The sequence below is a fragment of the Pterocles gutturalis genome, unplaced genomic scaffold, assembly GCF_000699245.1.
Source record: "Pterocles gutturalis isolate BGI_N339 unplaced genomic scaffold, ASM69924v1 scaffold19393, whole genome shotgun sequence".
Classification (NCBI taxonomy): Eukaryota; Metazoa; Chordata; class Aves; order Pterocliformes; family Pteroclidae; genus Pterocles; species Pterocles gutturalis.
This window is the reverse complement of record NW_010118530.1, coordinates 47,722-70,083: the sequence shown is the minus strand read 5'-3', so window position 1 is coordinate 70,083 and position 22,362 is coordinate 47,722. Positions and strand designations below refer to the sequence as shown.

General features: G+C 48.0%; 2 protein-coding genes across 2 annotated transcripts in view; one reads left to right on the top strand and one right to left on the bottom strand.

Moving 5' to 3' along the window:
* Nucleotides 1-9,304, top strand: part of HMGXB3 (HMG box domain containing 3) — a 17,780-nt gene extending 8,476 nt beyond the window's left edge. Inside the window, exons 10-19 of the mRNA XM_010076254.1 lie at nucleotides 246-395; nucleotides 2,089-2,390; nucleotides 3,834-3,961; nucleotides 4,530-4,661; nucleotides 4,929-5,113; nucleotides 5,711-5,930; nucleotides 7,018-7,151; nucleotides 7,558-7,674; nucleotides 8,039-8,248; nucleotides 8,834-9,304. Coding sequence (XP_010074556.1) covers nucleotides 246-395; nucleotides 2,089-2,390; nucleotides 3,834-3,961; nucleotides 4,530-4,661; nucleotides 4,929-5,113; nucleotides 5,711-5,930; nucleotides 7,018-7,151; nucleotides 7,558-7,674; nucleotides 8,039-8,248; nucleotides 8,834-9,304 — 2,049 coding nt within the window. The remainder of the gene's footprint in view (nucleotides 1-245; nucleotides 396-2,088; nucleotides 2,391-3,833; nucleotides 3,962-4,529; nucleotides 4,662-4,928; nucleotides 5,114-5,710; nucleotides 5,931-7,017; nucleotides 7,152-7,557; nucleotides 7,675-8,038; nucleotides 8,249-8,833) is intronic.
* A 3,641-nt stretch (nucleotides 9,305-12,945) lies between these two features.
* Nucleotides 12,946-22,362, bottom strand: part of CSF1R (colony stimulating factor 1 receptor) — a 19,464-nt gene continuing 10,047 nt past the window's right edge. Inside the window, 15 exon segments of the mRNA XM_010076253.1 lie at nucleotides 12,946-13,175; nucleotides 13,558-13,663; nucleotides 14,296-14,395; nucleotides 14,706-14,817; nucleotides 14,940-15,062; nucleotides 15,802-15,920; nucleotides 16,066-16,160; nucleotides 16,733-16,895; nucleotides 17,151-17,261; nucleotides 17,576-17,680; nucleotides 18,157-18,283; nucleotides 20,320-20,432; nucleotides 21,010-21,200; nucleotides 21,897-22,017; nucleotides 22,272-22,353. Coding sequence (XP_010074555.1) covers nucleotides 13,044-13,175; nucleotides 13,558-13,663; nucleotides 14,296-14,395; nucleotides 14,706-14,817; nucleotides 14,940-15,062; nucleotides 15,802-15,920; nucleotides 16,066-16,160; nucleotides 16,733-16,895; nucleotides 17,151-17,261; nucleotides 17,576-17,680; nucleotides 18,157-18,283; nucleotides 20,320-20,432; nucleotides 21,010-21,200; nucleotides 21,897-22,017; nucleotides 22,272-22,353 — 1,800 coding nt within the window. The 3' untranslated portion in view covers nucleotides 12,946-13,043.

Sequence of the window (22,362 nt, the reverse complement as noted above, 5' to 3'; positions counted from 1 at the left end):
AGCAGGGAGGATCAGTGGTTTCTGAATGAGTTTAATGTGTGAGTGTTTGTGGTCTCTGGAACTGGCCCCAAAATGTTTGAGTGCCAGTTAAAATATTCTGTGCAAAGTGGCAGAGCCTGCTGTTTGACCTTTAAACGAGGTGTTAGAAGGTGATGAAAAAGCATATGATGTTTGAGCAGACTTTTCTAGAATCTTGTTGGCATCTAAAAGTCAAGGTCGGCAAACATCTTTTTTGTGTCATTCAGGATTTGGGATTGGCAACATCACGTGGCAGAGGGAAATGCAAGAACCCCTCCTGTAGTTACGTGTATACAAACAGGCACAAACCACGAATCTGTCCAAGCTGCGGATACAATCTTGCCAAAGACAGAGCTGAGAAAACAGCAAAATCCCTGGTAAGGTTCAGAATAGCTTGTCTTATCAAATGGCTCTTGTGGGGTGGGCAGGGAAGTACCTCAGGTTGCAAGTGCCCATGGGAACTTGTTAATTTTTTTTCGTTATGGTAAGCTTTTCAAACAGAATAATTTCCTGTTGAAAATACTTGTGATGATGTTTGTACTGTCCAGCTCCTGCAACTGTGATGCTTCAGGCTGAGAATGAGACTGAGTGCACTCAGTTCTACCACTGGATGTCTCTGTAGCTTAAAAATGCTTCTGATGTGTCTACATGCTGGGGAAATCGCCCCTGATGTCATATTTGTTGTGTCAGCTTTGTTGAACTTCAGACTTCATCAAGAAACTCCCAAGTATGCTCTGCTTTCTGACCAGCTTGTGGCTAATGACAACTGAGTTGGTACATCTTGTGCTAGAGCTTCCTATTTTTAGGGGTTTGTAGTGCAGCTTGACTTCCAGCCTGAACTTAGTTCTGGGTGTAGTATTTTTTTCTGTTGTAAAAAGATGTTTTTCTGTTGTTTGCTGTTCTACATGGATGTAAATAATGAATTCTGGGTTTTGTTTGTTTGGGGGTTTTTTTTGCGTTTGAAGTTTCAAATGTTAGCTTTTGTCATACAGAATTATTCTGTTTAAAAAAAAAAAAAAAAAGGAGCTGTGCTTTTGTTAGCTGAAATGTCCACTCAGCATACAGGCAGACTACGTTTTAGTCTGTGTGGTAATATGACTCTTCCACTTGCTTTTTTTTTTTTTTTATTTTGAAGAACATAACTTTGTGTAGTGCTTTTTTTTAAAAAAAACAAAAACAAAAACCAAAAAAACACCAAGCAAACTGAAATGGCCTGTGTGAAACTCGCACAGAAGCAGATGTGTAAGGAACAGCGGTGTGCTTAGCTCAGCTTGCATTTTGAGAAACATGTGCCTTGTCTCTTCCTCATTTAGTTTGTTGTTTTCTGTTTCTAAATGAGTTTAACATTCCTGTCACACAGTTATTTGTTGTCTCTGGGCTTTGGACTGATCATTTATCTGATTGCTAGACTAGACAGAAAAACAGGTTGAAATGTTGGCAGAAGAGTTTTAAGTGATTAAACAGATCAGCCTGTTTGTGTTCTTGCTGTTCTCCTGAGCCGCCCAGAGTTTGATTCTCTTGCGCTTGTGCATTTTGTCTGGATAGCATGTGTGTGTTTGCTGGGGGGGTGTGTGTCTCTAAGGACTACCTTTGATCCATTGTAGTTGATCGGCATATACTGTACATCGCAGCCCCTCGTTCTCATTTAGCACTTGTCAGGTCTAACTTCTGGAGAGGTGTGCAGGCTGCTGTGGATGGCCGAGCGTGTTCTACAGGAGAATGATGACCTATGGAGAAAGGCAGTGACAATTGCCAGGATTATTGGAGTGTTTATATACCTGTTGATGGTTGTCCTCACCCTCTTGATCCTCTGTCTCCACTAATTCTCAGTTTAGTGGCAGATCTGTGATGGTCTAGCAGTATTGTAGGGGTTCCTGATGGGCTGTCATAAAGTATTTTTGGTGAAGTGACTTGGGCTTGAAGCTGCTATCTGGAGTCAATGATTGAGTAGTGGAGTAGAAGTCAAGTCTACTGGGTACAAAGGTTATTGTGTTACCTTTTATGGCTCTTTGGGCTTCGTAATATTTCATCCCCGTGCTTGCATAGTTGAATGTTTCACTTGCTTTGTAGGAGGCCAGTCCAGGTCAGTCTGATGTGCTGAACACCAGTGAGCCCCTAACTCCATCCCAGAAAGAGATCCAGCGTCAATCCACCCTGCAGTTGCTGCGCAAGGTAATGCAGATCCCAGAGAATGAATCGGAACTGGCCGAGGTCTTCACGCTCATCCATGAACTCAACAGCTCGCGGCTCATCCTGTCCAACGTGAGTGAGGAGACAGTCACCATAGAGCAGACCTCCTGGTCAAACTACTATGAGTCTCCATCTGCGCAGTGCCTCCTCTGTAACAGCCCATTGTTCAAAGGGGGACAGAAGTAAGACTTGTGACTCTTTCAACCTTGTGCTGATATTCTATGTTACAAGTGTGCCTGAAACAATATTTGCTTTAGTCCCTGGTACTAAAGCTGGTGTAAGCGACACTGAATAAGCTATGTGTGTGTGGAAAGGGTTTAGCTGGTTGGTGATAACGGTGTTTCTGTTTCTCCTGTGCAGTGTAGTTCTCATAGTTACTGTTTCTGTACAGCAGGAGAGCTTGATTAAAGAGTGACTGCTAAGTCTAGATATAATTTTTTTTTTAATTGAAATTGAATCTTTTCATTAGTCATACCTTCTTTCTTTTACAGTCTGCTGTTGTGAGGCTGACAGAGGCAAAACTGTGGGATTATAGATGTTCATTATGTGATTTCCCTTTTCTCTCTTTTCCTGATGCAAATATTTCCTGTGTGGATCTTTTTGCTTATGATGTTGTTGTTCTTTTCATGGATTAGCGTGGGCTTGAATGAATCCTTTTTTGGAACAAATATCCAAACTGAAACCTGAAGGACTTTCAGAAATTACCAGCATACAGGCTAGATTACTTTAACAAGATTTGTATAAAACCCTGTAGAGTATCTCCTCACTGAGTCTGACAAACATTCTGTTGCTAAAAGCCTGAGCTGAAACGTTTCCCACAGCAGAATGTTGGGTAGTTTACTCTTGTGTTTCTTTCTTCAACCAAAAAGATTTTCTTGATACCAATTAAGGATATTTGCTTTGGTCAGGCTAGTACTAATTAAGATTTGTCCAGCAGAGATACTCTTTATACTCAGTAATTTTTGATGAACAGTACTATCTTCCATCCTGTCCCTCACCCTGTGACTTGCCAGCCTGTGCGTTGTAAACCTTCAGCGCTGGGCTGCTTGGCAGCGCTCTGAGTGTGGGGCTCACATGTGCCTGTGTAGGGTCTCATTAAACCCCTGCCAGTGGGAGGCAGCTAGCTGTGACATGGATTCCTGTTTGCTCAGGGGGACAGCTAGATTTCTGCCACTAGGGCACAACTGGCATTTTCCCATCTGAACTTCTTCCGCAGCAGCTGTCCTGTAGAGGAGCAGGCGTTTCTCAATCTGTGTGTGCAGGGACAGGCTGTTGGGTAGATGGTGCTACTCGTCACCATTTGTTGCCCCATAGCAGTAGGGCTGACACTTCTCCTAGAGCACCTGGGGCCGTAGATTTCTCTACTTCTCAAATTCTATGCACTAAGTGTATGGAGCTGGAGAGATGCCGTCGTGCTGTTAAAAGAATCTGAGCAGTGACCTGACTTTGCCAGGGGAATAATTTTAAAATGTAACATTAATTTTTCTGGTGTGAAATTACATGACCTGGCTTAGACTGACTTACTAATGAACTGATCTCAACTAGAACATTTTAAGTTACTGCAGGACTGGACTGAAAAACCTGTTGGTTTGACTCTTTGAGTCATTTTTTCTTGTCTGTTGCAGTTCCCTTGCTGGTCCTCAGGAGTGCTGGCTGCTGACAGCTAATAGATTGCAGGTGGTTACAGCTCAGGTCAAAGTGTGCTTGAACCTGCAGTGTCTGGCCCTCCATAGCTTCACCGATATTTATACAGGTAGGAAAAATGTAAGCATACCAATTTACAGCGTGACTGCAGTCTAAACTCTTCAGAAGCCTTGGGACTGTATCAGGGCATTGTCTTGGCACAGAAAAGCCTCTTCCTTGCCCCAGCGTATTAAACTTGAATTATTTTTGACTTGCACTGTTCTGCTGCTCCTGCAAGTAAATCTATATTTGTGAGAAAAACCACGTGTGAATGCTTTGAGGAAGACCGTGCCTTGCTTCACCGGTGCAGGTCTCCTCTGTGTAAGTGGTGTTGAATTCTGCAAGGCGGCAACCCCTGAGATCGTAGTTAAAGGCATCTCTGCAGAGTGCGGTTTCTGAATGTTGACTAGTGAAACTCAAGTGAGAGGAGATGGATTGGCTGCTGGTTTTAAGTTTTAAGGCAAATCTGTGAAGGGAGCTAATCTTGCTCATGTGCAGAGGGAACAGTCCCACGCAGCTCTTTCTGTTAATCTCTGAACTGTACTCATATGAGTATTTTGTGTATCAGTAAAGAATATATTTCTTTGTGGGGAAGATCCGGAACCCTACAGACAACAGTTGTCTTGTTTTAACTGCAGGCCTCTTCAATGTGGGTAACAAGTTGCTAGTGAGCTTGGATCTTCTGTTTGCAATCCGAAACCACATTAAACTTGGAGAGGATCCCAGAGTGGCTGTTGGCAATATTCTTGACTCTGTTCAGGAGCAAACTGGTGGGTTCTTCTTCTTGTTTTTTACTATAACACTTATGCCAAACTGTGACTTGCTGGTGATTGTTAGGTTATAAAAAGGCAAAAGTCACCTCTTTTGGTACAGTATGTTTCTGTCGAATCACGCCCTAAACCCAGCAGTACCTCTGTGGCCATTCGTAACAATTCTCTGGAGGTCAGGTTTGGTTTTATTCTGCATAGGAGTGTTCTACTACCTCTCCACTGACTTTAGGAAGTGAAAGCTGTAACAGTGGCATGTTCTCTTTTCAGAAAAAAGCCTGAGCCCTGATGAGCAGGTTCAGCTCCAGGAACTGCTGTGCAATGGCTACTGGGCCTTTGAATGCCTGACAGTCCGGGATTACAATGATATGATCTGTGGAATCTGTGGTATAACCCCCAAGGTGGAAATAGCCCAGAGGAATGTGGAAAATGTCCTGGCACTGAAAAATATAGAGGTAGGCTTTTCACAAACTTCACATCCTGTTCGTGTTCAAAGCAGATCATAATGACTTTTGCTGACTCTGGTTTTCATTATACACGATAATTACATGAGACCTTTGTGAGCAGTTTTCTGCTGATGCTGGTCAAGAGGATGTGGCTGGAGTGGTGATGCCTGCACTTCCTCTTAGAGGTGTTGATGTATGGTTTGGGGAAAACAAGATCCTCTGTCCCTGGACCACGGCTTTTGTCCAGCAGCCAGTAGGGACAGTAGGGACCTTGGATGAAAGTTGCTGAACTTGGCTTTCTTCCTTTGACATGAAAGCATTCTTTTTTTTCCCCAAAAGCAGTTTCCTTGAGGTGCTGTCTTCTCTAATGGGGAAAAAAGCCCTACTAGTAGTATGCAGCATGTCTGGCTTTTATGGAATAAATGATTTTGACTCTCACCCAACAGAAAGTGATTGTGGGGAACTCTAGGAGCCTGGAGGTGTCTTATTATATTTGGGCTGAGCACTCTCCTGGGTAGTCCTCATGCCCTGAGTGAGGCTGACACAAAACCTTCAAATGAACTATAGTTATTTGTATTTGACCTGTGTGTTTCTTGCTCTTTCTAGTTTACTTGGCCAGAATTCTTGCCATCAAGTGAAGTGAATGTAGAAGATTTCTGGTCTACGATGGAGACAGAGGTGATTGAGCAGGTGGCTTTTCCTTCTAGCATCCCCATCACAAAGTTTGATGCCTCTATTGTTGCTCCTTTCTTCCCTCCGCTGATGAGAGGAGCGATGGTGATCAATACTGAGAAGGACAAGAACCTGGATGCACGGCCAGTGCCAGGTAACCGCTGAGGTTGTGCTTATTAAGGAAGTGCTTTATGTGGCAGGGACTTCAGTCTTTTGGTGATGTTTAGAGTTGAGTATTGATGATTGCATCACTCTAAACGTTATGTCTGCTGAGAGAAGGCAAGAATGCTGGGGTGAGTGCAGCTGTTCTCAGGATACTTAGTAGTTTGAGCTTTGGCCTGCCCAGTGAATGCACTGGTGTGCTCTGATACGTTTGAGACTTGGGGGACATGAAAACACGGCACCCCAAATGAGATATGGCCTGATTGCAGAGGGATGCATGCACAATTTGAATTCCAGTCAGTATTTGTTTCATGTTAAACTGATACATGGACTGTGAAAGCTGCAGGCAGGGCTTGATATCTCAATATCACATGTCCGTAAAGAGTGAATTAAGTTGTTAACAGAACTTGGAAAAAGACTAGGAGATGGATGTGTTAGTCCTAATCAGTGTTGTCAACATTCAGTACATCCAGGGCATTGACTGCATGTAACAATAAACCATGAGGTGAATAAGCTCAGATGTATGAGAGCTAAATTTAGTTAGCACTCTGTTCCCTGAACAGTTGAGGTATTGTGTATAAGAAGAAAACTGTCTTTGCAAGCTTAACAAGTGTATGAGTTGGCCTTGCAGACAGGGCTGCAGCTGTTTTAGTGTTGAGCTGCAGGAGGGCTGCATGGGCTTCTGTGGAAGTGGGGCTCCAGAGAGAGCAGCAGGGAGGAGATGTGAAGGGTAAGCCTGGAGCTGCTCAGCCCGAAGGCTGCAGTCACGTTTCTCTGCTCTCTTCTGTCACTTGTTTGTCCTCACATCAGTCCAACTCATTATTTAAAGGTTACAAATGACAGGATAGACAAGTGCTCATGGAGCCTGTGGCTCTGCTGGGCTCAGTCTGGTGACCTTACTAACAAAGGGTTCGAGAGAAGCGTGGGCTGTGCCGCACTCTTGGAAATGGGACTAATCATGGCTTTCTCTTGTTGGGAGTTGGCTGTGCAGTCTCTGCTTCTGTGGTCTTCAGGAGAAATTATTTTGGTGACTTCCCTTTCTGAGAATGAGTGCTGAGGCTTGTTTCCTGCCTTTGCAGGTAACGGGAGTGCCTTGGTGAGGCTCCTACAGGAAGAAAACTTCAGGCTTGAGCTGATAAGCTCTTACAGTGAGGAAGAGCTGCAGAACTTTCTGACACAGTGTGGCATTCCCTGGGAGGCTTCAGATACAAAGGTGACAGCTTGTTTGCTCACATACAAGCCTGCAGGCGTGGAGCTGTTCTTTGCTGTCTTTCTCCTCATCCACACTTGGCATCCTAGATGGTGCACTGAGATGAGGAGTTAATTAAGGGCAGGGGTGGGTTAGAAGTGAGTGTCTGCAGATTATAGGATAATTTACACATGGTGAAATAAATTGAACCGTTGTGGGCTAGAAGAAAGGAAGCCTGTAATTACCTTGTCACAGGCTCAGCATTGTGTAATTGCTTGTCATTCTCATGGTGCTAAGTGTGAGATTGGGAAGTTATTGGATGAAGTGCAAATTAGGATTTGGGAGACCTTGCCTGCAGCCTTCTCCTTCTCTGGAGGAGTTTGTTAATTTTAGACATATACAGACTTTCTCTGGGGTCTGTCTTTTCTAGGACCAGCTCTGCTACTCCCTCCTGGCTCTCTATGAGTTTGTACAGAATGGGACAAGCATCACACAGACCTCTGCTCATCACACAGGAGGAAAAATCTACAAAGTGTGTCCACATCAGGTAAGGAAGTCTGGAGTCAGCAATGTTTCTTCTTACCTTGCTATGAGCCTCTCTGAGCCTTGGGAATGAAACATGCTGCCTTGAGGGCTTGGAGTATGAGCAGTCTTGCAGGAGACTTCAAGATTGACTAGTGACCTGAAGCCTAGTTTTCATGTTGCTGCTGAGGTGGAATTGAAAATCACTGCTTCCTGAAGAAGATGAAGTGAATGTGAATGAGGAGGAAACAGAGTATCTTTAGAGAGAGTAACTGTCTGGTTACTGTATTGTCTGGAATACCTGAAAGGAAGCTTATTTTTTTTTAAGACTATATTTTTTTCCATAAGTTTTCAGTTTCATTGTCCTGTTTGTGATAATTTCTTTCCAGGTTGTGTGTGGCTCAAAGTACATAGTAAGAGGAGAAAATGCCCGGGATCATGTGGACTTATTGGTTTCCTCACGTCACTGGCCTCCAGTGTATGTTGTTGATACAGCCTCTTCAGTGGCACTGTGTGCAGACGTCTGCTGTCCTAGCCTGACTTCCCAGATGTGGGGGAAAAACCAGGGCTGCTTCTCTGACCCCATGGATCCTCCAACGGTTAGTTATGTCCGCCTCTGCACTCTGCTATGCCGGTCCAATATGGAGAAGTTTCAAGTGAGATTTAAAATTAAAAAAAAGAAAAAAAAAAAAAAACAAACTAAAAAAAGAATATGTAACTTGCATTGTGCCTCAAGATAACTTGACCTGATAAGTGTCTCCTGACTCACAGCTTTGCCAGCGCAGAGCTTCTGAGCATAGCGGAAGGTGTTATGTGTTGCTTGGGGCATCGTGTTAGGTTCATGCTTCTTAACAGGAAGAGCTGTGCTGGAAGTGCATTGTAATAGTTCCAATCATGAACCTTGGAGCATGGAGCTTATTTTAACACAGCAACTCACTTCTCTCAAACTTCTGCTATTACCTGAGAAATGGGAGAGGAAAGAGGGTTGCTGATGTTTTGGGGTTATCTCCGAGGGTGTATGAGTGAGGAGGGGAGTGTGCAGAGCCACCTTTGCCGCAGCTAGCCCTCCTCTGTCCTGGGTCATAGTGCTGGTTGGAGTTCAGCTGACCAGTAGTTTTTTCTTGTTCTTAGCTGTGAGGAACTTGCTTCTTGTCCTACCTGGTGTGTCTCTCTCTTTTCCCCAGTATGTGTCCTGCCCTGAACTGGTAGACCAGCACTACAGCGTAGATATGACTGTGGCTGAGCACTCTGTTCAGCACCCAATCACCAAATCATCAGCGCGCCGAATTGTTCACATGGGATCAGAGCAGAACAGCCACCCAGATCCAACGGCTCGGCATCACTGCATCTCCCTGTGCCGAGAGCTGGAGCCTTACAGCGCCATCATTGCTGCTATCAACGACAGCAAAACGAGCAACATCCGCCAAAGGCCCATCACCTTCGAGAACGCCACGCACTATTACCTCTACAACCGCCTCATGGACTTCCTCACCAGCCGGGAAATTGTGAATCGTCAGATCCAGGAGATCGTACAGAGCTGCCAGCCCGGGGAGGTGGTAATTCGCGATGCTCTTTACCGGCTTGGAGTGGCCCAGATTAAAACAGAAACGGAAGAGGATGAAGAGGGAAAGCAGGAGGATGATAGAGGTTGCTGAGTACCAGAACAGCCTGTTGGTTTGTGTCTCTGGTCGTGTGGATAGGTGGCCAGCTTCTTGCCAGGTTTGGGCAGCTGTCTGGCGTGAGAGTTTTATTTTTACAGATTGGAGGTGTGATGCTGATGGCTTTGACTGCTGTTAATGACCAAAGAGCTGTGTGCTTCCAGAGTGTCACGATAGCTGCTGTGAGTGTGGGTCTGTCACTCCCCTTGCTGAAGGCTGCAGCTGCCTCCCGAGGCGTGCGACAGACCCACTGTTCAGTGGTGTGAAATGTTGCCTGCCCTCCCTGCAGCTGGTGAGTGGAGAAGGGAGAGGCATTTCTGGTAGCAGGGAGTATGTGTGGTCAAGCACACAGGTTTTTAAGTTCTCAATCTTGCTTGCTGACTTCTTTGTGCATATTGGTGGCAGGGCTGGGGTTGTGGGAGCAGGCATGAAAGGCAGACAGCTAAGAAGGTTTCCCCCAAACATTCTGAGTAGATTAGTTTAGGACGCTGACTCCTGCTTGGAAATCTTGCAGAGCTCTCATATACCTTGGCTGCAAGGAGTCTTTTAGTTGAGGAGGAGGAGTTGTGTCTGGGGAGCTTCCCTGCAGGCTGCACTCCTGGGTCCAGGATTGTGGGTACTTTGGCTGCAGAAAATTTCTAGAATTGTTTGTCCCTTCACATGAGCACTAATCATTTAGAAACTGAAACATACATTGAGTGAAAAATTTTCTGTATGTTAAGGTAAGTATTGGCCGGGTGAGCTCCAGGGGAACCAAGCTTGTTGGAGGGCTGTATGAGCACTGAGCAAGGTGGTGGCTGTGGAAAGGGAAAGGACACTCAAAATTTCTGTGCTGTCCTCATGGACATGCTTATTTGGGGCGTTTTTTAGCAATTTCATTCTGTTTGAGGACTTGCATTTCTGTTGTCCTGCCCTTAGAGCAGGAGCACAAAGACTCTGTGTGGGATCAAGGAGAAATGCAGTGTCCCCAGAGTGAGCAGGGTTCAGCGTTCCTCCCTTGGAGGAGGCGCTGGGAGAGCTGCATCCACGTGTGCAACCTCAGCACATGGTCAGGTGTCATATTTGCCCTGCCCGTGTCCACGCAGAGCTGTGTGGGTTAGAGAAGGCTCATGCTGCCTGGGTTTTATCAGCTCCTTGAGAGGAGTCAGGCTGAGACCTCTCCCCCTGCAGCATGTCTGACGAACACCCTGGGCTGCGGTTGTACAGCTGTGCGTGTTGTCTGCTGCCAGCTCCCTTTTGCTGTTGCTGAAGGTGAAGGTGGATGGATGTTTGCTGTGACCCGCAGAGGAGAGAAGCAGGGTGCTAGACCGCTAAGTTGCCAGCCAGGGAGTTTATTTTGTCTGAGTGAGCAGTGGGGAAGATTCAGAGGCTTGGGGTGTGGTTGAAAACTCCCTTCCGTGAAGGGGAACCTATTGAGTACCATACTGTTAAAGTAAATGTATTAAGTCTGAGCACATGCAGTAGTTACGGCTTAGGGTTTTTCTGTTAAGAACTTTTAACTTATTATAAGAGACATTAGTGACTTTTTTCAGTCAGCGATCAAGTTTAATAAATTATCTCCAATTTTTGGGGTGAAACTGTGGCCAAGTGACTTGTTCTTTGTGTACAAAACCTGCAGGACTGCAGTGGGAAAAGGCACAAACACTGTGTGCATGTACACCGTGATTCCAGTCCGCAGTGCCATGGTGGGGGGAAAAGCCCGGTATTCTCAAAAGCAAGGTGTTATGAGAAGAAAAGCTCAAGAACTGGCTTGGGCCACCTCACCAGAACATCGTGTGAAATATAGCTAAGGTATAGTACTTTCTTATAGGTGGCAAGAGAGTAGCTTCTGAGAGAGGCAGCTCCCCTGGTCTCCCTGCTCTGGTTCTGCATTTCCCTGCACAGGGCAGCTCCTGAGGGGACTGTCACCGGAGGGCGGCTGCAGCAGGTGATGGTAACTGCTCTCCAGGCTGTGTTTAATTGCCTGAGCCGGAGCTCATCACCATTGCTGCAGGAGTTTCTGCTGCAGTAAGCTGGAGTTTCTGATCACCAGGGCCCTTCTGCCTCTGCCCTGCCCTGGGCATTGCGTTGCCTTTCCCACACAGACTGCCACCACATGCCTCAAACACAGTGACTGTTGTCAGATGTTCTGTCATCACAATTGAAGTTACTCCCCCATTATATCCATGCAGGGTGACTACTTAGGCCTGTCAGAGCAAAGTGCTTTTAAAAAAACCTCACTTTTAATCTTTCCGGAGGGCGGCTTGGGTTTTTTTTTTGTTTTGTTTTGTGTTTTTTTTTTTGTTTTGTTTTTTTGCATTACACAAGATTGAAGGGGTTTGAGAACTGGTGATGAGAGGTGTGGCTGAGGAACTGGAGCAGAGTTACAGGGTAGGAGAGGATGGGTCAGTGCATCACTCGTGCTCTGATCTGTTCCCCTCTGAGAACAATCCTTAAACCTCTGGAAGAGACTTGTTTTGTTAAATGTGTTATTCTTCATAATGCTGACAGATAGAAACAGGTTAGCTTTTATTTAGTAAGGAGTAATGAATCACAGTGTTATCATAAACCCAGGTTTAATATAATCAGCAATAACATAATTGCTCTCGGTATGGCAAAGGCCACCTGCCCTACAGTCGCTGTGTCTCACGGTAGTTTGCCTGAGCCCTGTCAGTGCTTGGACCTGGGGTACTGATCCTTTACCTCCCCCCACCCCCAGCTGAAGCTAAGAAGGTTCATTAGCTACTTCAGAGAGCTACACAGGATGAGAAATAAGTTTAAGGACATTAGGCCCTAGCTTATGAAAAAAAATTACCTCAGCTGTACTATTAAAAGTACCTCAGGAACATATGTACAAGAGCATATCTGTAATCATGACAAAGGCAGTGATTGCTACATGTTTAGTAACCCAGAGGTTGTGTAGGATATGTATTATGTTGATCATTTCCAGATCGGTTTAAGCTGCCATTCTTTCCTGGATGGGATTGTGTTCAGTGCTCACATGGAAGAGCAGTGGTTACTTCTGTATTTTACCTGAGAAATAACTGCCCCTCGGTCCTGTTACTGGGGCACAAGTTTGCATAACACCCTAGGGTTGTCTCCTTGGCTCACTTCCCCCAAAAATCCCTGCAGAAGCATCAGCTGCAGAGAGGTAGATTGCAGAAGGAAATTTAGAGTTAATGGATATTTAATGCTAAGTAGAGGCTTTACCTGTATCTAAACACTCACTCTGCAACATCCAGGGTCAGACTGACAAAGGGAAGAGAGCAGGACCACCAAGAAAGAGGGCTGCTGCTGGGGTGTGGAGCAGTTCCAGCTTCAGGGCTTAGTTCAAGATGTGCTTATAAAACACAAAGGTTCAGTCACATGGGTGACTTGGAAGTGTCTTACTTGGCTGCAACTTGTATTTTTAAAAAAAGTAACAAAACCAACAACAACCAAACACCCCTGGCCTCCTCCCGGGGAAGGTGGAGAGGCAGGTGGCAGGGACATCTCTGTACCTTGTAGAGATGGAGCATGTTCTCATCCTAACAACTCTGTGCAATGCTTGAGATAAGACTTTAGGAACCCCATGGTGAGTCTCAATTTTGAGTCACTCCAGTGCTATCCTTTCTGTGAGGGCATGGGTAACACTCATACTTCACAAAGCACGGAGGGGAGAGCCAAGGCAGAAGGCATCTGTGTCCTAGGGCAGAGCAGAACCGTGTGCTCTGCAGAGCCAGGAGGACAGGGATCTCCCCCAGGGTGATGGTACCAGCTAACAGAACTGATAGTTGTTGCTCTTGAGAAGGGGCTGGCCGCTCTCCTCTTGCTCGCAGGACTCCTCACAGCAGCCAGAGGTATCACAGCCACTATCTTCCTCAGCAGGGGAGGGGAGGTTGGTGTAGTCCTTGAAAGCAAAAAACACCCCAAGCGTGTTTCAGTCCCGTCAGTGGTGTACAACGTCTGTTTCCAGACTGGGGGAGATGCTAACTCAACACTTCCCCTTGCTGTGCCCACAGGGCGTGGGCCAGCTGGTGGGATGGGTGTGCCTGTGCTTTTGTGGAGCTGCAGGACAGCTTGTCACAAGGCAGCACAGCTTTTGTCCAGCTGCACACCACATCCAGGGGAATGGGGCAGGGCTGCTGCATGGGTGGTCATATTATAGCGCTGTTCACAGAACACTGAACTGCTCCCAGCAGTTAAAGGGAAGGGACAGCACAGGAGAAGTGTCCAGAAGCTATCTTTGTATAGGGAGAAAGCACATCTCCCTTCTCTTCAAAGGTCCTCACCTGCTCCTTATGCACCTCCAGTTCTTTCTGAATGAAGCAGCTGATCTGATCGAAGGTGGGTCTCTCTGTGGGCTCCAGGCTCCAGCACGCCTGCATGATGCTGTACCTGCAGAGCCAGACAGGGACAGGGTGGGTGCACTGTGCTGCTGCAAAGCTGCTTGAGGCTCTCCACCTCCTGGCACATGGTACTGAGTAGTCCCTTGGTCTAACTGCCTATAAAATCCCCGGTCAGTGCATGTGCTGTGCTCTAGGGGAAGGTGAGCGCAGAAGTGGACAGAGCAAACTTCTCTAATCTATTAACAAGGGGCTTTATGCCTCCAGTACTTTTTTTTTTTTCTTTAAGCTTAAACTCATTCCCCTCCTGTAACCTGCTCAGGCTTGTCTTATAGTCCTATTGTCAAAAATGGTCAAAAGTATCTGACAAAAAAAAAAACAAAACAGCACAACCCATCACAAAGTTCAGGAATGTGGACATATAAACACAAGCTCTCCCATCTTCCTGTCCATAAACAGAGGAAAAATTTGATAGAACATCATAACTGACATACATAACCTACATAACTGTAGGTCTTGCTTTCCTACAGGAGCAAGGAGCAGCCTGGAAGGATCCAGCCTGAACCTCAGGGGTGGAACAGAGCAGCAGCCCGACCTGTGACCAAGGTCCCTGTGCCATCTCTGTGCCCACTCCTCACAAAGCAGCTCCAACCACCCTGTCACCCGTTGTGTGCAGGCACTCACATTTCCAAGGGAGCAAAGTCAGGCCTGGCCATCTGGTACCCCTGCTTCACCATGCTGTAGAACTTGCTGTTCACCACCATGCCGGGATATGGGCTTTTACCTGTGACAGTAACGGGAGCAGAGGGGGCTCTCAGATCAGCAGCTTTAACACTCCAGCCTTGGGGGGGTGGGAAGAGGCAGCCTGGAGCATCGCCTCAGCCAGTGCTACTTGTTCTCAGGGAGTTCCGAGTTAGAGAAAAATCATCCAGGATCCATTGCTTTTAATGGTCCCTCTGGAAGCATAAGTGTTTTATAGCCCTGCTAGAGCCTAGATTTTTTGTCAGCCTTCCTCCTTTCTTGGAAACTTTGCTGGAGAGACATTAGGGCAGTGTAAGCCATGGGAAACGAGAGGGTTGCATGCTCTTTCTTACCAAGGGAGAAGATCTCCCAGAGGAGGATGCCGTAAGACCACACGTCGCTCTGCACGGTGTAAATGCAGTCGAAGATGCTCTCTGGGGCCATCCATTTCACAGGCAGGCGGGCCTGCAAGAGCAGAGAGTCCTGCAGCCTGGGCCAGGCTGGCAGCTTATGCTACACCCTGTCCTCCATGCTCCAGCCTCCCCCCCACCCTCGTACCATCTCATGTCCCCATTTTAATTACTTACATTGCCTTTTACAACGTAATTCGAGTCGTTCATGATATCACGGGCCAGGCCGAAGTCACAGATCTTGGCTACCCGTCCATCGGATACAAGCACGTTCCTGGCTGCTAAGTCACGGTGGATGCACTGGGGAGAAGAGAGCACAGCTGAGACCCAGCCAACGTCCCCCAGGCCTGTCATCCAAATGACATTTGCAGAACCAAGGCGAACACATACTACTCAAAAACCCCCTGTAAGAGGCACTGTGTCACGTACAAGGAGTACGGGCTCTTTCAACCACTCCATTTGCAATGCTAAGACATTGTGACATTTCATGCCATGTCTTTTAATCACTGATGGTACTGTCATCTTCCCCAGGGGAGGAGGTTTGCAAACAGGGACTGTCCACACCACGTCCTCGTCTCCGAAACAGTCATACGGTTACTCTCCGATACTTTAAATGAACCAGCTCTGGCAGACAGCTCAACAGCCACTTTCAGTTCCTTGTCCCTGGGGCAGTGGAAAGGTGCCAGAGCGAGAAACCTTCGCATCAAAGTTCCTGACCTCAAGTAAAAGCTGGGGAGAAAACCGAGACTGGCACAATGCACAGCCCTGGGTTCCCCCCTATAACACTGCCCTGCTGCGATGGCCTGCCTGGAGCCCAGAGGAGGCAGAGGCTCAGGAGGGAGCACCAGTCAGCGTGGCCCAGCATGTGTGAACTCAGCAGAGGGATCAGAAAGGCCTATTTCCAGCTGCAGCTTGCTTGAGCTTGGCCACCCCATCAAGAACATCCCTAGCCTCATGCAGACAGGGTGGCTGGTGCCTGCTGGCTGGACTGGCATTTCCCAGCTGGGGTGTTGGGGGCAGCTGTCCTCTTAGCACTCACATTCTTTGATGCGAGGAATGCCATGCCCTGGGCCACCTGGCTGGAGAACTGGAGCAGGTCAGAGAGATTAAGGGGACGGAGGTCCTCCCTGGCTTCATCTTCTTCCCCTGAGCCTTTCCCTGAAATTCAAAGCAAAGTTTTAGAATTGCTGCAAACCTGGCGAATAATGCAAGCTATGCTGTCTCCTGATTCCCTGGGGCTAAACCAGACAGGATGGCCAGAATAAAGAAATCGTGAAAACACAGAAATGAGCCTTCAACTCACCCTTGGCTTGTGCAGAATCTGATGACGCTGAAGATGATGACACAGGCCTCATTTCAACATATGTCTCCAAACCCTGGCTCGAAAAGCCACTGTCGCTGAGTCAGAAACAACAGAAATGGAGGCAGGCTGTTAGCAACCCTCCAGCAGTACCTTCTGCCCTTCTCCACATCCACTGAGACAAGAAACCACATCCCTGCCTGCAGGAAGTGGCTTAGCTAGAGGCTTCAGGGCAAAGGGAAAGTCACCATCGAGGCCGATGGGGGGACCTAGGTGCCCTGTGGCACAAGGCTTCAAATACTGCTGCCCTTTTGTCAAGAGACTGCCCTCGGCTGATGGGAGCACTCAGCCTCTTGTCCTACAAAACTCATGTGCCCAACAGTGCAGGAAGCCAAAAAGTTCCGATTCCAGATTATGGGAGGGCAGACGGGATTGAAACCTGATTCATTGTGGGATATTCAATGATTTGCTGTTGAAGACTTTGAAAAATTTGGAACTGTAACTAAGCCTAAACTTGCATGTCCCCAGTGGTTTTTACATCCTGGTATGCTGCAAGTCCCCAGACCTTTGGCCTTAATCTCCCCACAGCACAGCCCTCTGCGCAGCTCTCCCAGCCGGTACCCAGGCCCCGCACTGATCAGTCCTGTGGCCATCAGAGCTCTGCTCTTACCTGCGGATGTATTTCTTCTCTACATCAACGTTTTTGTAATCAGCAGCACTGTCTAAAGAGGTGTCCAGGGCAGAATCCTGGATAATTATGGACTCAGCCTTCTTCCGCAGGAAATTCAGTAGATCTCCATAGCGGCAGTACTCAGTGATGACGAGAATTGGGCCTGGGAGAGAGGCAGGAAGGGTTCATCAAGAAGTGATGCTACTGTGACCTATCCTGAGGATTGCTTTCCCTGGGAGGGGCAGCAGAACCTATACTGCACGTATGCATGTCTGGAAAAGGCCAGCCCACAGGAGAAGTTAGAGAAGACCCCTGGGCTCATCAGCTATCTCTGGGGTGAGACTGAGGAGAGGCAACAGCCTCAGAGGAGCAGGTCATGGGAGGGGTCCATGGGGGAAGCAGGGCTGTGGGATCCTACCTCCATAGGTACATGCTCCCAGCAGGTTAACGATGTTCTCGTGGTGTCCCAAGTGGCTCATGATCTTCAGCTCAGACATGAGAGCCTCCTGCTCATCTGTGTCTGCTGATGCTGCAAGGCAAGAGGAGAAGAGCTGTGTGAAGGAGTGAGGGAGGAACAAGGAAGAGATGATGAGGGAGGACAGAGAAAAGTGTTGAAAGATAGAACAAAAGGAGGAGACACGCTCAGAGAGGAAACAGTGTTCTCTGGCCACGTGTGTCTATGAAAGTGACAGCAGCGTGATTCCAGCACCCAGTACTTGTCACAGAAACATACAAAAAAGTAGATGCTGCAGCCTGGGAACACCAACACATGATGAACACACACTACACCCTGCCCAAAGGAGCTTGGGAGATTTCAGCCTTTGCAAGTTGCTTCGGGCTTACACTTTAGCATCTTCACAGCCACTTTGAGAACCGAATCTTCTTTGCCCAGCCCAAAAGCGGTGGCTTCTACCACTTTGCCAAAGGCTCCTGCTCCAAGAGTTTTTCCTGCAGAGGGGAAAAAAAAAGTGGGTAAAAGATGCTTCATAAGAAGAGACTGAGCAGTTGCCTTGCACACAGCCTTGAAGAGGATGTCTAGCGAGTGGGGATTCCTACTGAGCCCAGACAAGATGACACATCCTTTAGTCAGGAGCTGGTTAACATCTGAGGGGAACTCTGCTGTGAGCAAAGAGTGTGAAAGAGGCAATGCCCAAACATGGGCTCAGCAGCTCTAGGCATCAGGAATGACCCCAGATGCCAGGAGAGACACAATCCTCTCTCAACCTTCCTTGGGACAATGGAGGGCTGGAGGAAGGTTGTACCCTCGCATTTGCCACCTTGTGTGGAAGAGGGCAGCAAGGCCTGGGTAAGGATGTTGCTGTAATGGCTGGATACAGCTTTGGCTATTTCCCAGTTGCTTTGGAGCATTTCATCTCTGTGGTGAGCTGCATGCAACCAGACAAGCAGCACAGAAGGTTTCTTACCAAACTGCAGGTTGTTTCTGGGAAACTCCCATTTTTCATTGTATGGCAGCTGAGTGGGATCGATAAAGATGTAGTTATTCCCTTCACAGGCCTCAATGATCTTCCACCGCACCTGGTACTTGGGTTTCTGTAAGGAAGAGACTCAGTTATTCAATGTTCCTCAAGTCCTGAGTGTGCCCCAGTCCCTGTATGCACTCCAGCTCTCACCCTCCAGGCACCGAGGGAAGACTGAGATTTCAGTGCATCAAATATTTCTTGCTTTGAACCTGGACTGAGCGAGAGGGGCTTTGTCTGGACAGTCTGGTCCCTTTGCTATTGCAAAGTCCTTCCAAGTCATCACCTGTGACAGAGAGGCCCTCTTGCCTCTTTCACTTAAAGTAGCCCATTGCCCTCACTTGGGGTGAGCCAGCATGCTCCACCAGACCAGTGGCTGACAGTGCCTGGCTGGTGCTGGAGGGAGATGTCCCCCTGTGTCTCCTTCCCCAGTACCCTGGGTTGCTGAGCACAGCAGAACAGTGGAGCTGGCCCAGCCCCACTTCCCTTACAGGAGGGGAAAAAAAGAAATGGAGAAAGAGAAGTAAGAATTTCTTCTCTTTTCCATGAAACTCATGGCAGAAGTAACCAGGCAAGGACAGAGAGAAGCAGTGCTGGAGCTTGCGGGCAGAGGCAGTTGCTGGGTGTTGTCATTCATGTTGAGAGGGCTGGGGAGACAGGCTGGAGGCACAAATACAGAGAAAGGCAGTGAAATCATTTGGCCTGAGAATACTGTGTGCAGCCTTTGCTCTTGTACAAGAGACAGGCAAGGACCTGCACCCCAGAGTGGCAAAGGTGGTCTCAGGTCCATCAAGGCAGCCACAGGGAAGCGTGGGTGGAGTGACCATAGCTGTGATGAGTCACCTCATGTCCCTGCTGCTGGGAGGTGACTGCTGGAATGCTTTTCCCCACCACTTCCCCTGGATAGCTGCAGAGAAGAATGCAGCCACTGGGTAGATGCTCAAAATTGGGTTAGCACAGGCATGAGGGACCATAACTGAGGCAAACACATCTGCAGTTTTGATGCAAAGCGTCTGTTTGGTTTTTTCCCCGTACTGGTGCTTTTTTTTTTTTTTTTTGCCTGAGGGTTGAACATGCATGCCCAGATAGACCCAGACAGGATGCTCCAAGCAGCACAGATTCTGATGGAGGTCCCTCAAAAAGGGCCACATGCACTCAGTTTATTTGCTGCTGCCTGCTCTCAGAGGGTGAGCATTGCTCCTTTGTGCTCCACAATTCACCAGTGCTGCAGCAACCAGCCGTGGCTCAAGAAGCCCATGGCTGAGACAGATAAGATATATAAAGACGTCCGGCTTCTCTTGGCCTCACAAGGCCTTTCTAAAAGCCAGGTCAGAGCTGTGCTTACACCTCCATCCACCCTCTCTCTCTGGAACACTGGCCAAAGACAGCTCTGCCTACATAGCTGTAGGTATTTGTTTGGGAGAGGGCTCTGCTGGATCTTCTGACAACCAGCAGCAAAACTTTGCTGCAAAATTTGCACCCTTGATGGGCTGTCAAAGGAAGAAAGCCAAAAAGGAGAGCTGAGAACCAGGAGGTTTTCACCCACTGATGAAGCAGAGGTGGCCTATTGATTGGTACAGTTTATGGAAACAAACAAGAAGGAATCCAAATGCAAAGTCTTGCAAAGAAAACGGGGCAAGTTCTTGTATAAAAATAGTGTCTCCAGGAAGACTTGGCCAAACACCTTCTAACATCATCCTGTTTCCTCATAAAGACAGCTTTTTATAAAGCAAGGAGGAGAATAAAAAGTAGGTGCAAGCTGCAAACCTTAATTCAGTCCATGGATTCATGGTGACCAGAGCAAAACCAGCTGCAATTGACAGCACAGAGGGAGCACCTTTGGCACCAAGGAATATCCACCTTGACCTCTGGGCCACAGGACTGAAGGAGCACAGTGGGAGAGGTGTTAACATGATGGGTTTGGTGCATGAGTCTTGCCGTGCAGCAGGAAACTCCTGGGGGAAGCTGGGAGGTAGCGGATATGAGGGAGGTAGCTTGCCTGGTACACCCAGGCTGAATGTGCCCTGCCCGTGGCTGCCAGGAGAGAGAGGCAGCGTGGTCTGAGGCTGGGCAGGCCTGGCAGCCCTTGTGTGCAACAGGGAATCTGACCTGGTTGTACTTGTAGAGGAGGAAGAGGAGTAGGAGGAGCAGCAGGACCGATGTGCCTATGCAGGTGGAGAGAACAGGGCTGAAGAGACTGTTCGGGAGGGCCATGACATTTCCTGGAGGAGGAAAAAAAAAAGGGGGGGGGGGTTTCAGTAAAACATCTGAGCATTTTGCCTCGCTCTTCACTTAAGGCTTCCCTTGTATGCAACACAACCCCAGCACTGGCCTCAGAGACACCCAAAAGAACTGCTGGGAACTGCGGGAAATTCCTGATGCTAAACTCAAGGCTGCAATGGTTGCCCCTGTGCACCCCAATTTCCACACAAACAGCACCAGGTGCAGGTCAGACTGACTGGGGACCAAGATCTGTGGAGCAAGAACAGACCCATCAAAAGATGCAACCCCTGGAGCAACAGCTGGCTGTGTTGTGCCACATCCTAGAGCTAGGTCCTGCTGTTGTTGGGTGTTCATGGCGTGGCTCAGCCTTTAGCACCAGGCTGTGCCCAGCCAGTGATTCCCACATGGCTCCTAGATCTGGCAAATGCCAAAGCCTCCCACCTCCTGTGAACACAGATGGCTTGTGGAATCTACTCCACCTCTCTTGCAAGACAATGGGGATATACATATAAGAAGATGCAGCTCCAAAAGCCCCAAATTCTCCCCCTACTCTGCCAAGCTATGTTAGTTTCTTACTGGTGATGGTGAGTGAGTGAAACATGTCAGAAGCATTCCCCTCTCTGTTAATGGCCACACAGCAGAAGGTGAAATTGGCACCCAGCTCCTGGAACAGGATGACGCTCTCCACCTCTACCTCTCGGAAGGGCAACGTATTCAGCACCTGGGGACTGGAGTCGTTCAGTAGCAACCTATAGTCCTCATTGTATCTGCGGAGATACCAAGCAGGAGAGAGTGAGTGTTCCTCTGCAGCACAGGTGCTCATAAGTGAATTGGTGCCTGTATCAGACTAGAGAGGAGACACAGGGAATTAGGATTGCAGCTCTGTGAGACATCTTACCCTCTGCCCAGCTCAAGACCTTTCCCTGAGCACCAAAGCCCTGTACAGACAGAGCTGTAACTGCCTTTATGTGGCTACAGCTGAGTTCTTCCAGCAGTTCCCTCCTTGAATGGGGCTGGTACTGAGACACAACAACCCCAACCAGGCAGCTGCAGTTGCCTCCCATTACGCTGTAGCTCAGTAAACCTGTGTTCTGCAGAGCCTCAGACCTGTGAAGGTCCCAGAAAGATGACCAAGACCAGCCAGGATGTAGCTCTACAGCAACCTACACCAGGGCACTTCTCCAAGGGACCTACATGTTCCTTGGATAAGCATTGTGAGAACATGAAACATAGGTGGCTGAAAAATTCAAGCTCAGCACTTGAGGAATAGTACCTGCTCTCTCTCCTCAGACAGTCCCCAGGAACCTCTTTTTTTTTAGCAGGGGAACACCCCTGTTGCTGTTACTGGACAGACTCTGCTATATTGCCTGTAAGCAAGCCCACATGGTGCTGCCCAGCAAATGCCAGCATAGTAAGCGGAAGTGCACACCACAGTGGTGCTCAATCTCACAGGCATTTCCTACCTGTCAGAGTGAATGGGGCACTGGTACCACTCGATGCGTGGGGCAGGGTAGCCGATGGCCACACACTGAAGGATGCTGGAGTCATTGGCTGGCACCTTGATTTTGCAGACCCTTGGAGGAGCTGTTGGGGAGGGCAGATAAACAGTGAATGCCATGACCAGAGGAAGAGCACATTCCTTGTGTTCTTATTTACTTTCCATGTGTGCAACAATAAAACACCAGGAACCCCTGTACTACACATAGGTTTGGGCTGGTTCCTAGACACAGTCTGGCTGTGTGTCCTCTGGGCTGGAAGCACCCTGGTACCCCACCCTACTTGCTGCCAGCAGCCCCAGGGCAAGCAGCATGAAAGAATGGGCAATGCCAAACACTTACATTTCACAGAGATACTGAAGGTAACTGATGCATTGGTCTCATTGTTGAGGGCATAAAATGTATAGAGACCTCCCTCTCCTTCCTGCAGGCG